The 17,746-nt window shown below is 32.5% G+C and overlaps 1 protein-coding gene across 1 annotated transcript; it reads right to left on the bottom strand.

Moving 5' to 3' along the window:
• Nucleotides 1–11,165: 11,165 nt before the first annotated feature.
• On the bottom strand, nucleotides 11,166–11,881 carry Smp_191500 (hypothetical protein; the record flags this gene model as incomplete). The annotated part of the gene is made up of 1 exon (XM_018795116.1): nucleotides 11,166–11,881. Exon 1 carries the CDS (start codon nucleotides 11,724–11,726, stop codon nucleotides 11,166–11,168), a length of 561 nt encoding a protein of 186 aa, XP_018649461.1. The 5' UTR covers nucleotides 11,727–11,881.
• Nucleotides 11,882–17,746: the final 5,865 nt, after the last annotated feature.

Here is a 17,746-nt window from a genome sequence, read left to right as displayed (position 1 = left end):
GAGAAACCACGAAATATAGTGAATTCATATTATTCTGCATCAATATTTGTTCTGTCTTTATTTAAATTCATAAAGGGAACTAACTGCATGAAATCTGCCTCTTTATTGATTTGAATTTTGGTTCTATGTTCGTTCATAATTTTTTTGATTGGTTGGTAAGTTGGATCAATCTCAATATGATTGTTGATTGCTGATTGACCTAAGCGCCAAGCTTCCAAGAATTCTCTGGTGTTTTTAGAATTGCCTCTATCCAAAATCTCAACATTTTCCCAGTAGAATGTTTGTCCACAGTTGTCTACACGCATTGATATAAGCGAGGATATTTCATGGCGTTTGAATGCTAATTGATGTTCGTGCTGGCGAAGATAAAAAGGATGTCCACTTTGTCCGATGTAGTGTTTTTCGCAGTTGATAATAATGATAATAGTGTTCATGTAAGAGCTAATAAGGTTTAAACAAATACTTTATCTGATATATTTATGCATGACTCAGAAGATGAATTAAGATAGGTCACTGAAAAGAACAGTCAATGAAATGAATCAACAAAATGATTTACATGCTTAATGTCATGATCTATAGACAAGTTGATAGTGCTGCATTGAATTTTACATGAAGTTTATACTAACCAACATTTTGCAAGTAAAACTATAGAACAGTCCATCTATATAGATTTCTTGAAAATTCATGTTTACTGTTGAAACATGGATGATATATTCATCCTTTAAAACAAATAGTATAAAATAACTAGAGGCCTTCTGAAAATTCAATGAAGCCCATCCCACTATCATATTCTTAAGTGAAGATGAATGTAAATGTTCTTTCACCTTTTCAGATGCTTTATCGATAAGCAGAATAGATGTATCAATCGGAAGAAAAATAAACGATTATATAAAATGTACAATTATTTTCCAGATACTTTTGAAGAGAAGCTCTCCAAATGACGTAATACTCTTTGGAAAACCAAATACTCAGGTAAGTTTGAGAATAACTACGATTTCGTGCACATTTGGTAGATACTGAAACTAGAAGATGAATTATTTAGACTAGACACCTATCGCGTTCATCTGCTCCATTTCAGTGCATTATATCAGGAAAAAAGTTTATCCATAGTTGTAATTCCGTGGGAAGTTAATTGAGCATGTGTATTGCGGTGCTCAACGTTAGTTCATATGAGTTGCGAAACTAATATTCTTCAATCATTTCTTAATATTTTACCTTGTTAATATTATTCTTCCTAAACAAAAATGAATTTAGTGCTCTTAACGGCTAAGATAAATGGGATATTGAAATCTGAAGCTTTGCTTTCTAGAAACACATCTAGCCATTTTGTTTTTTAGATTAGTTACGAATCAAGAAAGTCAACATTCATCATAACTATAAGATGATCTTATTTGTTGAGTATATCTATCTCCACTATACACTCAATATTTTTACAACTTCATTTCATCGTATTCGGCTTTCATGGTTAATCTATCAAGTTGGAACAATCTATATCGAACTAAACATATAGTCTATTATTTACCAATTTATTGATATATGTCATGTGTATATTACCTTATTCTAACCATTAAGTATTGGAATGCACACTTCAGTAATACCTGTGTGTTACTGAATAATTTGATTCACTTATTCATTGAAGCAAGCATTAGAGTCATTTGTATGGAATATGATATTACCAGTATAAAAGGCTTACAATTTATTGAGAATTCATCTTTAACATAAAAATATAATTTTGTTAGTGTTCCACCCATTATCTTATTTTGATGATGGGAGGTACTGATCGATCTGTTCAAAATATCACTTTTTTTACTTAGTTACATGTTAATTCCTGAAATGACAGATTGTCAGTAAAAAACATCACTAATACTCGCTGAATTACTAAATGGTGAACAAAAATCCTATTTGCTTAAAGCTTCTGTTAAGATAGTCATAATCAATGAAAGTATAACTAACATTTTACTTATAAGAGACCAAGTCAATCATTTATCCAGTACTTGAAACAGTCAAGTAATTCAATGATAAAGAAAGAGAGATTGGTAGTAATTCTTGTCACATAAGCTTATGTATGGAACAATAAGTTGTCAGGTATATACATATATCTATGTGCATGTAAACATAAGTACATGTATGATTATGACATAAAATGATAGAAAGTGAATTTAGCTTGACGAGAAAACAAATTAGTCTTTGAGAGAATAAAAGTATGATCGTTTTGCGTTAATTTCAGGAAGCATACTATTTGTTTGCATGATGTACACTTAAATGTCTTCAATAAATTTTTTTTTGTTTTCAATACAGGAAGTGAAGAAAAAAAGACACTTTATTAGACAAATTCTAAGGTTGAATATCAGTTTTTCATCAGTCACAAGATTATAACTTATTGACAAGTGTCTTCATTGTAAGCGATCAAAATAACTGCAGACTATTTCGATAAGAGTATTAGACTGGAATTATTTTTTCTGGTTAGCGTTTTTTAGCGAGTTAGTTTTTATACGGGATGGGGTAGCTAACCCCGTGCCCAACCCTCCTCCTTCTACCCGGGCTTGGGACCGGCAGTAACTCTAGAAGAGCTACAGGCGGAAATAGAAACAGATATGAAACGGATGAATAACAACTAGAAAGAACTGGAAAGGATTTCCCAGGACAGAGTTGGATGGAGAATGCTGGTGTGAGGCCTATGCTCCTCAACGAGGGGTAACAGGTGTAAGTAAGTAAGTAATTGGACTGGAATAACGTGGGAATATTAATACCCTTATGATAACAAATATACCTAACCAATTAATTTCGACTAATATGAAACCTTAATTACAGTCTGTCCAGTAAAGATATCTTATCAGAGATAGCCAAATAAGCTGAGTTTCTTAAGAGCCTCTCAAGTACATGTTTGAGAGCACATTCTTAGAATGGGGCATAAGAGTAATTAATTTATAACTAAATATGACGATTATCTTAAACTGAATTATTTCTGTGATAACTCAACGTTGTGAAATAGATGATTTCCTGAAAAATGAGTCTACTAAATTTAGAAAATCACGTGATAACTCATTCATGTGATGAGATTCTTAAAAAATATAGTCGGATATTTTACAAAACATGAATAGAAAATCAAATGCCAATCAAAAGACTAGAGGAACAATCAGTAATAAATTTTCAATGTGACAAAACATAGAACTACTATGGCAGTTTTTTTAGAGATTACTATAGTTTAGCATCACAAAATGATCTTGGTTAAGCAACTTTTGAAAACCAGGACATGCGCTCATATCCCCACCACTGATGAGCCACGATATGCAATTCCAGAAGTGTTAGGGAGAAGCCGTAGGTAGTAAAGTTCAATCATGTCTAGCTTGAAGTAGTCGCTCATCAATGTCATGGTAAGACCGTTGTGCCATATCGTCAATCGACTAAAATTAAACATGTAAACCATAGATTTCCACCTCAACGGTCTGGAGATTAAGCGCTCACAGCTAGACTGAAGGTTCAGAGTTTCATTCTTATTGAGATCTTGGATGTATACTGTTGAGTAATCCTATTATAGAATAAAACCGCTATCTGGTGCTTGCAAGATTCCTACCTGACGTTACATTAAGGCGAAATTTGCATATCAGAAAACGTCAACCTATCAGAACTACTTGCTTTACTAAGAGTCATTTACCACTTTTACAAGCACGAAAGCTTATATGAATTCACAGATTTTCTACATAACCTAATCTTAATATATTTGAAGTTTAATCCATTTTATTAGTCTTAGTTACAGGATGGTTGAGCATTTCACAGACCCGAAAAAAGTACATTTCTTCAATTATTGAACATATTCAATATGAAAAATATTTGACCATCTTCAGTAATATCAGATTTCCATTATTTTCAAACACATGTAAGGTTTCGTCCTATTGCGGGACTCCTCAGCAGCGCGCATAAACAATCCGCCTCGCGTGATTCAAACCCGGTACCTATCAGTCTCGCATGCGAGCGCTTAACCTCTAGACCGCTGAGCCGGCCGGCATCCAGTGGTGTTAATCTGTTATCAACCAATAGGACGAAACGGCAGTCCAGTGTTTCCAGGTTTTCATGATGGTCTAGCTTCAATTGACTCATGATCTCAACTATATGAAATTATTAAAATCTCCACAAAACCCCCTTCTGAACATGTAAGGTTGTCAAAAGAATCTGCACCAGTAAATGTCACATAACTGGTAACGAACTTATCATACTATGTGACCAATCAAAAAAAACCAATACATAGTTAATAGTTCATTCGCAAAACTACAGCCAATCGATCCAATAATTGAAAATTCTTGGATCATTCTGAGAATTTACAGTCTGTTAAATAAATATTAAAGAAGTCTGGAAAATACAGCACCAGATACTTTGATTATCGTGTCAATATAAGCTAAAATTACATAAATGTTAAAAACGACAAAAAAGATTGTTAAACAGATTTGACTGTTAACATGAACATGATAAATTTTCTTGTCACTAAATAAATTAAGCATAATAAATGATATATATTGTAGCTGTGAAAATTACTTCATTGATAATAAAAAACTTGCGAGACCGAAGGTCGTGGGTTGGAGTCCTGCGTGCGGGATCGTGGATGTGCACTGATGAGGAGTCCTATACTAAGACGAAACGGCAGTCCAGTACTTCCAGGTCTTCTATGGTGGTCTAGCTTTATTCGACTCGTGAATTCGACTATTAAAAATTTTATATTTATTTACTGAAAAATAATTGTCATGATCTTTAACTATATGTTAAAATAAATTTTACTGAATGAAACAATTTAGCAGTCAATCAGTTTTATTACACAGGTAATGTAAAATAAATTCCTTACCCTAAATATTTTTGAAACCAACCTTCAGAAGTGTGTGAACAGCAAAAATAAAACTATGAGAGATCAGTAATAATTATAATTTTTGTTATATTCCAATAAGGAGAAAATTTGTATTTCTCACGTTTCGTGACTTAATGTAAGCCACTTCTTCTGAGCAAATGAATAACCGACAATAAATTAAGATAAGTTTAAATAGTACATTCGCATTGTTTCCTTTGTGTTATTTAAATTTACGTCACGAAACGTCAGAAACACAATTTTTCTACTAATTGGTCTACTTAGTGATCCATCGGTCAAGTGCTCGGACACGAGACTGGTAGTCCTGGGTTCGAATCTCGCGAGGTGGGATCGTGGATGCGCACTGCTGAGGAGTCCCGCAGTAGGACGAAACGGTCGCCCAGTGCTTCTAAGTTTTAGATCATGGTCTAGTTTCAATTGACCCATGATTTCAACTATATATAAAAATATGTTTATTATTCATTCTCTAACCGATGCTCGATTTATTTGTGACTATCAAGTTCAACATTGGTATGGCGAAGGTGCATACACTCTTTGTGTTCTGCCAAATTCTAATCTTCTGAATTCTTCATATCCCTATCCTTTTTCTCTTTCCAAATTTATTTCACCGTATTATACTCTTTCAATAACATCTTCAAACCCTTATCTTTCACATAATACTTATACTCTTACTACTTCTACCAATATGGGATTTGAATCGACAACTTCATCTCTGTGTTAATGTGGTATTGCAACTCGAACTGATGTACGTACGTACGAAGTTCTACGTTGTAACTGACTGACTGACTGACTGACTGACATTGGTATGGATATCTATATTAGAGATCAGGTTTTTGGATATTTGTCAATTTAGATAAATGTTTTCTTAAACACTAGTTCGAAAAAAAGGAAGCCATTTCACCTGTAAATACATACTGTGGGATACTCTTTTAGTTTCAAATATTACTTCACTTAGTAACCAGTGATTTGCATTGATAAATTTACCATGTATATTATATCAAGAACATAAGTGACATTGCAAGTAGTATTTACTGTTTAGTCTAAAAAAATAGCATTTATCGAAATACAAATGTTTATATTGTGTTGATGTATGACTAAGAAATGAGCATTTTATGTATGTACTAAACTGGTAGTCAGTTTTTCTTTTAATTTCTTTATTATGATGGTCATTGTTATTATCAGAAGGGGGTTTTTGTGGAGATTTAGTATTTTCATAGTTGAAAGCGTGAGTCAATAGAAGCTACACCACCAGGGAAAACCTGGAAGCACTGGACGGGCGTTTCGTCCTATTGTGGGTTATTGTTAACCAAACGGTAGAATATGATTTAAAAAACAGCATGATACGAATGAGATAACTTCATGGGTTATGCTCACTTTCTTAGTAATGTATATATTATGTGATGTTAAGTGGTTAAATTGTCTACGATTTTATATGTCAAATAACTGTAGTATTGTAGTGAACGAGAACATAAGTGGGGACAGTCTAATGTATTTGAATGCAAAATTACAGAATCTCTTAGTAAAATCTGAGAATCATACAGTAAATAGTTCATTTGCAAAATATCAATTGTCTCAAACTTGACTGTTCCTTCGTTTTCACATCAATCATTCTTTGTTCTCGTTCTCTTTTCTTCGGTCATCCTAACCTTCTGTAGCTAGGTATTTCACTTTTGATTGATGATACATGCTACTTGTATCTGTAGTAAATTTACTTATAATAATTTCCAGACTGTAATAACGGACTTATCAGGCCACAAAGGGAAGTGAAAAAAATTTATTTTAAATTGTTTTAAAATTATCAAAGACTGAACAAAGGTATCTATCTATTAATAAAAGAAACTTTATATGAATGATGGTAAAAATCAGTTTGTAGTGAGGAGAGTTGTATCATGCTACTCATCACAGTAACTTTTAGCAAATACTTATTGTCAGAAGGGGTTTTTTGTGGAGATTTTAGTAATTTTATAGTTGAATTCATGAGTCAATTGAAGCTAGACAACTATGGAAAATCTAGAAACACTGGACGGCCATTTCATTCTATTGTGGGACTCCTCAGAAGTATGCATCCACCATCCCATACTACGATGAAATAGCCGTCCAATGTTTCCAGGTTTTCCATAGTTATCTAGCTTCAATCGACTCATGATTTCAACTATAATATATATTTCTCCTGACAAATCATCTAATGTATTTTGACTGGTTAATTTTCACATTTTGTTTTTGAGATGTATCAAAAACAATTAGAAAATAGTTTATCAAAATGATCAATAATAAACAGTAATTTTTATGCTAAGAATATTTACTGTTATCATTATAGAGTAGTAATTAGAGTTAACTTAGAGTCAGTATCTAGGATAGCTACATTTTAGCATTGGTTACGATAACAACTATATGTCTTATTACCTTGAATGACAAAACAATCTATCCAAAATCAAACTTATGTTTATCTTATATGTCATATATGTGACTCAAATATTTATATTATTAGCCATATAATTTATGTATAAAAGAACATCCCTATATCAAGAGTAAAATGTACAATTTGGCTAAGAATGCCAAAAGAAAAACAAGACAAAAACTCGTGATATACATTAATATTACTCTATACTAATTATGGAATTATTATATAACAACTTATATGATAATCATACAATATGTTAGGAATTCTATAAATAAAACAACCTTTTCTTTCTTCTTTTTCTTCATCAGGAATTCATAAGTTTTGTTTAAATTTCTTTGTTAATTCTAATTCTAATTACATCATATAACATGTGTTATGTAATGGTAGTTCAACAGTATGATTAATTTTTGAAGTCATATTTAAGATTAAGATCTAATATATACTCTATGTGAATGGTAGATAGATGCACACTGCCGAGGAGTCTCACAATAGGACGAAACGGCCATCCAGTGCTCCCAGGTTTTCCATCGTTGTCTAGCTTCAATTGACTCATGATCTCAACTATATAAGATTTATAATAGTTCACAAAACAGGATATGGTATAACATTTTAAACATATAATTAAAAAGGAAAGAATCGATCGAAGAAATTTCTTTTCAATTAGTTTTTCATCATGGCTCTACACTAATTTATATGATTTACAATAATTAAATAACACTCATGGAGTAGATACGTTACGTAATAATTATATAATGACATCGATTATAAACTAACATAAGTTGGAAGAGAAGGATTAATACTAATCAAAGTTATTATTCGAAAATCAAGCTGTTGCTACGTTGCATGATATATAAAAGAGAAGAAAGAACTAACGAAAAATTTTGATGAATGATCAGTAATATACTAGTTATGTAAGAATCAAGAGACGAATGTAGAGAATAAGTAAAATACAAAAATGGAAGGAATAATTTTTTACCGAAATTATGCTACAAACTCCGTTAAACCGATGGCCAAGGTAGCGAGATCGGTTGTACAAACTTCTTTTGGATACAAAGGTTCGGTTTGTGAACATGGATTGCGATGGCTTCAACTATGTGCAATAGGCGAGCTCGTAAACCATGTGGCAAATTTGATGGAATATGGTAGATAACCTTAAAAGCTTTATTCAGTTCAACCTGATGACCTGTGTCCACCAAGTGAGCGAGAATAGAACTCTTAATCCCCTTTACCTGTCCTTTGGTCAACCACGACGGATGGTGTTCTGTTATTCGTTGACGAACTTGCCATGATGAAAAACTAACTGAAAAGAAATTTCTTCGCTCGATTCGTTTCTTTTTATTTATCAAATGTCAAAATGGGAATTTTCACTTTATTAAAATATATAATTGTTTATGAAGTACTTATATAATATGGATGATTAGTTTATGTTAGTGTCAGGTTTCTTTATTTTAATCACTAAATACTATTATTAAGTTAATTTGTTTATTTTGAATTATATTTATAAAATGGTAGAGTTTTAGAGAAATGCCAAATCGAATAGAATATCATAGGTTATTAGAATGTTTAGGAGGTAATGTTTGTTTTCTTAGTATCAACAGATAAGTGATTGATCTTGATTAGTATTAGCGTTTTTTTTCAGAATTTTTGAAAGCCAGAAAGTAGTGATAGGGTAAAAACTCTGTAGAATTACAATTTACATAGGTATTCATTTTAATTATGACATTAGCGATTGGTCGAATTTAGACATTAACACCGTTGGATTTCGGCTCAGTAGTTTAATGGTTAAGCGTTAGCATGCGAGACCGAAGGTCCTGGATTCTAATCTCGCGAGCAAGGTAGTGGATGCACACTGATGAGGAGTCCCATATTAGAACGATACGGCTGTCCAGTGGTGGTCTAGTTTTAATTGACTCATGAACTCAACTATTAAATTATATCACTGTCTTAGTAAATTTATACCTTACAATCATATTTTTAATAGGAGTGAGTTTGCACACAATGTGAGATATTCAGTTGGACATTTTAAAAGTCATATATTGTCCCTTTTTTATGAAACTATATTTATAAATGTAGTTGACAATATTAAAAAAGTAATCTATACTTTAAGTGTTATTCGAATGTTTACTGACAAACTTAGTTCAACTTAACAAAAACCCTAATGACATTAAAGCTCCTATTTCAAAATGAAAGTATGGAACATCTTTATAAATCGATAACTGGTGAATATTCAAAACTGTACTGCTGTTAACAACAAAAACTGAATAATACTCGTCATCCTTATTCTTCCTTTGTTCACATTTGTACATGTTATGCTACATGATGATGCTTTCATATGAATAATCCATAAGTCGTGTTTTATCTGTCATGAAAATGTCTTATAGTTTTAAATGATATTAAATAGATAATGAAAGATAGATGATAGGAAAGACCTTAACAGATATCATTATTTTTGTACCGTAACAGTAAAAAAACTACTCAATTAGTAACTAAATGTAGTGATGAATATGTGTCCTTAAATTTATCTTTCTTACAAACCCAATGTAATGTATGAATTACGTGTGAACCCATTTTCGCTCTTTAATGACAAACAACTTTACCTAAAGATTATCATGTAAAAGTAGTCTGAAATACATAAAGTTCATTCGGTGAAACTACAAATGAAGATATTTCGCCTACTTATAACTAACTAATCATTCTAAATTGATAGTCATTGACAATTATGCTCATTTATGTACATTGATATGACTGTAGTATATACAGCGGAAATGACTACTGCAGATTTCCTCAGAAATTTCATCAGTCAGTCGAACAATTAAATAATTATTGACCTTAAACACTTCTTAAATAGTTTCAACACAAATATTTAATCTTTATCAATAAATATTATAGTTGAAATTATGAGTCAATTGAAGCTAGACCACCACGGAGAACTTCGAAGCACTGGAAGGCCGTCTTATTGTGAGACTCCTCAAGAGTGCGCATCATGAATTCAACTATAAAAATAACAAAATCTCCACAAAACCCCTTCTGATAATAATCATGTGTTCACTAGTGACTGGCTTCAACAGGTATTCCTGGAGTTCTAGTGAGAAGCAGTGACCAGTGGAGTTCAACCACGTCTGTGGTGAGATAGTAACTCACTGAAGACAATGGTGGACGGTTGATCAATTTCATGGATTGGTTGAAGTTAGACATAAAATCATCGTCGGGTGCCGACCGACTCAGTGGTCTAGAAGTTAAGTGCTCGTGCGCGAGACTGATAGATCCTGGGTTCGAATCTCGCGAGAATTATATTTTATCACACTTGCATAATTTACAAATGAGTTTACACTTATATAGATTATTAAATTATGCATTTTATACTTGTTTACTTTAAAACTGCTTACTAATTGAAAAAAGATAAATAGATTAAATTCACTTGGTATTATTTAGTTGAATCTTCCCAATGATGTTTAAGACTGCAATCAATCAGTTTATTATTGACATATATGCATACTATGTGTATTGCCTAGATATATCCTTAATTCACAAGCATTATAAGCAAAGATGGATAGTGGCTAGCAGTGGAATCCACGAAGCGCGTTTTATCCATTCGCACAACAAGCGGCTATCAGGACTCAGTAGCTAAGTGGATAACGTGATAGCGTTTGGAGCGAACGGTACTGAGTTCGCGTTCCAGAGTGAACATCAACTCTGAGATTCAGTTTTATCCAGCTAACGCATGCCAAATAGGACGAAACGCGCGTTCTGGATTCCATTGCTAGCCACTATCTATCTTTGCTTATAATAACTAGATTAAGTTGATTTTAAAAAAAAATGCATAGTGTATTGAGAATGATGTAAGATAATTTAATGTGTTAATAAATTGAATAATCTTACTAACTAGAATTAGAATAAAGTGAAGATTTCAACTTACACAAACACATGATATATTACAGAAGGCCATGTTTTTGGTCTTTCAAGAAAATTATAAATTTTAGCCTGCAACTTGCGATATCTGGTCTCATTACGACTTATACGTATTGTTATTGTTTTACCATGAAGTGAGGTTCTTCTTTGTGTACATTCCTGAGGTGGGGGAGCAAGAAAATGTCTAAATTCCGTTGAATTATTATGTGGCATTTTTTTGTAATCACAATTATTATTATTATTATTATTATTATTATTGTTATATACATCAATATAGTTCGACTGACTGCATACTTCCAGATCTGTGTCACAATGATAGGGATAATGCCCTGTATCTATATTACTAGACTCCCATGGTTTATTATATGAGTCATTCGTTAAGTTCTCATCAACTTTACTACTACATCCACCAGGATCAATATTGTAAATTGGATGATTTTTCATCTCTACATCAATTGGTTCATCAACTCTAACTTCAAAGATATTCTTTCGAAATTTTCGATTTTTACGATTATAATGATTACATGTGTCCATAAAAACTGGTGAACTAAATCTTGTACTCATAATGTTTGGATTCTTAATTCATTTATTGTTGAATTGATCAAATTTTATGTGAAATAGTCCAAATATTTGTTGAGGTATTCCATAATTTTGATCATATTTTATGAAATGGAACATAAAAATGATCCAGTCAAATTAGTTTTCTTTTTAAAGGATATCAAGTTTTTATCTCATAGAAAACATTTTTATGATAGTTTTATCAAGATTATATAAATAAAAGTATTTTGGAAATTTTAAAGATAGAAAATACAAAAAACATGATTTATCAACAGATGATTGGTTATTAGAAACAACCAATTAAAATAGAGTGTTAGTCGTATTTTGATTGGATAAGATTAAATATTTTCCCTATGATAAATTTATTAATTGTGATTACAACTAATTCTAAGAACATGAATGTTCATTTAATGATGAAACCTTGAATATATAAAAACACTACACTCAAAGTTAAAAATTTATGATATATTTTTTTTTAATTTAATAAATTGCAAGAGTTGTAGTGACTTTGCGCTTCGTTCACCAATCACCTTGATAACTGTTATTATATAAATCTTAATGGTGTTTTTGAAATCAGAAGGCAATGCAGAAGCAGCATGTACAGTTTATTAGCGGATAGCTCAAATCACAAAGTTATAAGCACATCAAGAGAATTTGAAGCAGAGAGACGAATATATGTGTGCAAGTAAATACAGAGGCAAATTTGTAGTCAAACTGAATAAGTTGAAGTTAGACAAAGCAAATGATAATAATAGGATTTGAGTACATATATATATGGGGAAGAGAATGATTCATTGAATGATATTTAAGCGATTAACATTTAAGCTATAGAAAGATATGTGCATAGACTGTCATGTGATCAAGAGTATACGTTCATTCAGAGATGATAATGGTCATAATAATACAATGAAATAAACGAATTGTTACTGTTCAAATGACATTGTCTATTAAGTAAATTAATCAAAGAGCTTAACCAAAATTGTTCATAACCAAAATTGATTGTAGTAGGGTTGCTATAGTGTATAGTGAGTGCTGTTTCCTTTCTATTATTTAAACTTGTGTTAGTTTTATTTCAGTTATTTATTTATTTTGAAGAAGTGGTTTACATTAGGTCACGAAATGTCTATTAATTTCTTTTGTGTTCATAATAATGTTTAGGAATGAAAGTGAACAAACAACAAACATTTTAGGTATCATTACCAAGTTTTGATTTGATAATTTTGAATAAATTGAGCATTGGGTAGATTGTTATAAATAAAATATTATATATTTGTAATATCCCAATGAGTAGAAAAATTAGATTTACTGATGTTTCGTGACTCAGTGTAAACCACTTCTTCAGAGAATAAATAACCAAATTAACATTAATCCAAGTTTAAATAGTACAACACAAATATTAAGGTGCAATCAATCAAAAACAACAAACATTATTTAAAGATAATTCAGTATTTGAAAATAGTGTTAGATAACGAAAAACAAGTAAATTACAAATTATTATAACTTATTAAGACATTAAAAAAGAAATCCATCCAAAATGTGATGATTTAATTGACTGATGATCAAATGAATAAAATAACTGCTAAAAATGTTTAACAATTCAAATAGTTTATAACCTTTGGACTTTTTATTAATTTGTTATTATAACAATTAACTTTTATTGTTGAAATCATGAGTCAATTGAAGCTAGACAACCAGGGAAAACCTCGAAGCATTGGATAGCCGTTTCGCCCCTTTATGGGAATCCGCAGCAGTGCGCATCCACGATCCCACCTCAAGAGACTCATTCGAGGTAAAAATCGATGTCAGGCAAGGTTGCTTACTCTCACCCTTTCTCTTTCTCCTGGTGATTGACTGAATCATAAAGACGTCAACATCTGGAGGGAATTACGGTATACAGTGGACAGCAAGGATGCAGCTGGACGATTTAGACATCGCAGACGATCTGGCTCTTCTATCACACACGCAACAACAAATGCAGGAGGAGACGACCAGTGTAGCAGCAGCCTCAGCAGCAGTAGGTCTCAACACATACAAAGGGAAAAGCAAGATTCTCCGATAGAACACAGCAGTCACCAATCGAATCACACTTGATGGAAAAACTTTGAAGGGTGTGAAAACCTTTACATATTTGATCAGCATCAATGATGAACACGGTTGATCAGATGCAGATGTGAGGGCGCGGATCGGCAAAGCAAAAGCATCATGTTTACAATTGAAGATTATCTGGAACTCTAAACAACTGTCAACCAACACCGAGATCAGAGTTTTCAATACAAATGTCAAGACAGTTCTACTGTAGGAGGCCGAAACTTGGAGAACTACGAAAATCATCATCCAGAAGATACAGGTGTTGATTAACAGACATCTACGCAAAATACTTCGGATCCGTTGGCCAGACACCATCAGCAACAACCTACTGTGGGAGAGAACAAATCAGATTTCAGTGGATGAAGAAATGAGGAAGAAGCACTGGACGTGAATGGGACACACATTGAGGAAATCACCCAACTGCGTCACAAGACAAGTCCTCACATGGAATCCTGAAGGCCAAAGGAGAAGAGGAAGACCAAGGAACACATTACGCCGAGAAATGGAGACAGACATGAGAAGAATGAACAACAATTGGATAGAACTAGAAAGGAAGTGGTAGGACAGAGTAGTTTTGGAGAATGCTGGTCGGTGGCCTATGCTCCATTGGGAGTAACAGGCATAAGTAAATAAGTAAGAATACTATGTTTCTACTTGTGCCCAATGATGGTACTTCAAGAACTTGAATAAAATACTTGCTTAGTATTATCTGGATTTTTATTGATTCACAAGCTTAACCTTGTTAGGAAGCAAAATAACTGATAGAAATTAGAAACAAATCATTTCTGACCAACTGAACATCATAATAAATGAATCAGACAACTTGAACTATGAAAGGTCAAACTTATATATACACATATACATCGAAAGAGAAATAAATGTGAACTATTCACATTTCATTAATAAACATTTTTCATTTAATCACTGAGACAGAAAGGTAGAAACGTAGTCCGAATCATCAACTATACACACTCATATTTACATATAACCAAATTATTTAGAAATTTGACCGATTTGAGGGAATTATGAATTATTATATTTTGATTGCAAGAAATGCTTGTAAGATTTTCAATGTTTTCTTCGAGTTGATCTCCCTAAACATAATAAATTCAATTTAAACATTATTCCGGTCATGTAATCAGGTATGTCTTCTATATATATTATAGAAGGACGCGTTAGTTGGTTTTTATATTTTATCTCGTTTTTGCTAGTGAGTTATAATACTATTTCATGCCGAAAATGCGTGGATAGCCGTTCTTTTGAAAGATAGTCATTAGATATTTTTATTCATGTTTCCGTACTGCAAGTGTACTGCAGTGTGTTCTCGCCCGTTTATAGAAAGTTTGTACACGGTTGGTTTTGTGAGTTCTTAGGTTGTTGCTACTGTGTTTGAAAATTTTATCTGTATAGGTTGACATCTGATGTAACTGACACATCAGCTTTCCTGTTTCGGCTCTGGTGGTCAGTGCATATATGAACAACAGTTTTCAGTTCGACTCCTTTTCCATTGTGAATTTTGTATCATCGAAGACGTTGTTAATCAGACTTTAGGTGTTTTTTAATGTGTCTGCAGTAGTAAATAAATCCCCAAAATAAATGGTTTTTGTAAGTCTTCGACATTTGATGCTGATTTTATTAATTTTAGTGGGCATATCTAGCTGAAAGCGTTTATTCACGCATCTGCACCAGGTGACGAATGAGTATACCATGCTACGAATCTCTTACAACCGTCAGCCGGCTTAGATTAAACGCTTTTCGATATACTGGTAGACTTTCAAATCCATCTTTGAACCTCTTCGTTTTCTCACTTCTGATATGACTAGGTCGGCATATTTCTATTATAAAGGTGTTATGAGTAAAGTTGTTGTCAAAACTCCAAATACTTGTGGCATCTTTATGTTGTTCAAATAACGAATCGGCATTCTCGGCTTCTGGTATCTCCATGATTGCTTCTGCAATAAGTCCTGATATTATTGGCTCCTTTGGTGACCACTTCGTCTGTTCATAGATTACACTGTTAAATTGAAAATATGTTGTTGAGCATAAATCAATGAGTCATAGTACACTTTGGCTATGGAGCTCAGTGTATTTTGGGAAATTCATGTAATTAGTGAGGAGAGCAGTTAGACTTCAATTTGCTAGCTTTGGTTCGACCTAGGTGAATAAGGCCCCTTACGGCCTTATTGTAGAAAAACATTCGACTGGAAAAATATTAAAATCTTGAATAGAGGGAATACAAAGGACGCCAAGCTATTTTTAGAAGCTTAGCACTCACGTCAATCAGAAATCAACAAACATATCGAAATTGATCGAATTTATCAATCATTTAGAAAAATCATGGACAAACATCGGACCAAAAATCAGATCAAAGGGAGATACAATTAAATAAGAATGCCGACAATGACAGGTTAAAGGTCAAAAATAACCAGTCAAGATCGAGGTCTGCAAGACAAACTGTATGTCATATGTGGAAAAATTCAAACACTACACTCCCACCTAAATTTTGTGTTGATGATGCTGTTCAGAAGAACGGTGAAAGATCCTGGAGCATACTATCTAGTTCAAAGAACGAATTTTCACCGAAATCATCCACCTGAACTGCTAAACTTTTCCATTATAAATAACACAAAATACTTTTCATCTCACAAATTCATGGTCTGTTGTACATTTGAAAGTGAACAAAAATAGTTTCTGAAATCCACAACTTAACCAATACATGAAGATACAATTTCTCACGGAGTTTCGGTTTCTGTGTGAATAAGCTCTATCATTAAGACCTAAGTCTTTTGTAACTGGTGTGTTTTTTGTTTTGGGTAGAAACAGAGGCCCTATTTACATAAATATTTGTCAATATTATAACAAACAATTTGACAGAAATTGGGCGTCGAGTATAGACAAGACATTATATATGAAACTACATTTGAAATTATCTCAGCATTATTTCTTCTGTGTCCGATAAAGAAGATTTTGGCATTTAACAAATAATGAAATTTACAAAATCTCCATGCTATATTGTATTCGGAATTTTCACATTTACTGTTGCGCATAGAAACTAACATTTCTAACTCACTGTTTCTTTGGAACACCCTTTAATTACGCAGAATATGTAGTCAGTTAATGACGCTTGGCCTAAACGTTCACGCAGAACAAACAAACTTTAACGCATTTTAGAAATATTAATTACATCCAGTGATCTTTATCTGAATATCAATTAATGAAACTAAATGTGATGAATTTCTGTCTAAAATTATGATGAGATAGTTTTACAGTAGAGAATGTTCAGTGAAAAAAAAACACTGTAGTTTTAAAAAATACGTTAACTTATTTGACTATGGTTATTATGAATCCCGGTTAGTATCATATATATCTTAGACTGGTCCGATTGTGTGACAAGATTTGTTGGATATTGTAGTATGAGAAATTGGACATGAAATATTTCAGAAATGGATTTGTTTCATACAAACGTAGAAAATAGACTAGATGTTTGCAGTGCAGAGAACAAAGGTATAGTGAATTGTGTAATGTGGATTGGAATTCGGATCGATCGTGATGTTGATTGTATTGGTGTACTGACTAGTCGTTGTGATGAGTGGATTAACGATAATGATAAATCTCTGTGATACTTGGTAGTTAAATTGTCTAGAGATTGGAATGATTTGGGTGTCAACCGAGCGGTTTGTTATGGAAATCTATAGAGCAATTATTCATTTTTGATTCATTGAGTTCGTAGTGTCCAAACATTTGATATAATGAACAAACATACACACATTCACTTGTATGCAATTTACATGGATAAGAGTTAATAATAAATAATCGTATACCGATAAGCAGAAATAAATAATAGGTTTAAAATAACACATTTTAAATTTGTTATCGTTAGACTTTATAATAATTTAAGAGTAGGATAGGTTTGTGTGGGTGTTTACGTTTGTCGTGTT

Source organism: Schistosoma mansoni, chromosome 1 (genome assembly GCF_000237925.1).
Source record: "Schistosoma mansoni strain Puerto Rico chromosome 1, complete genome".
Classification (NCBI taxonomy): domain Eukaryota; kingdom Metazoa; phylum Platyhelminthes; class Trematoda; order Strigeidida; family Schistosomatidae; genus Schistosoma; species Schistosoma mansoni.
Note: the sequence above shows the minus strand (reverse complement) of the source record. Positions and strands in the feature narration are given on the sequence as shown.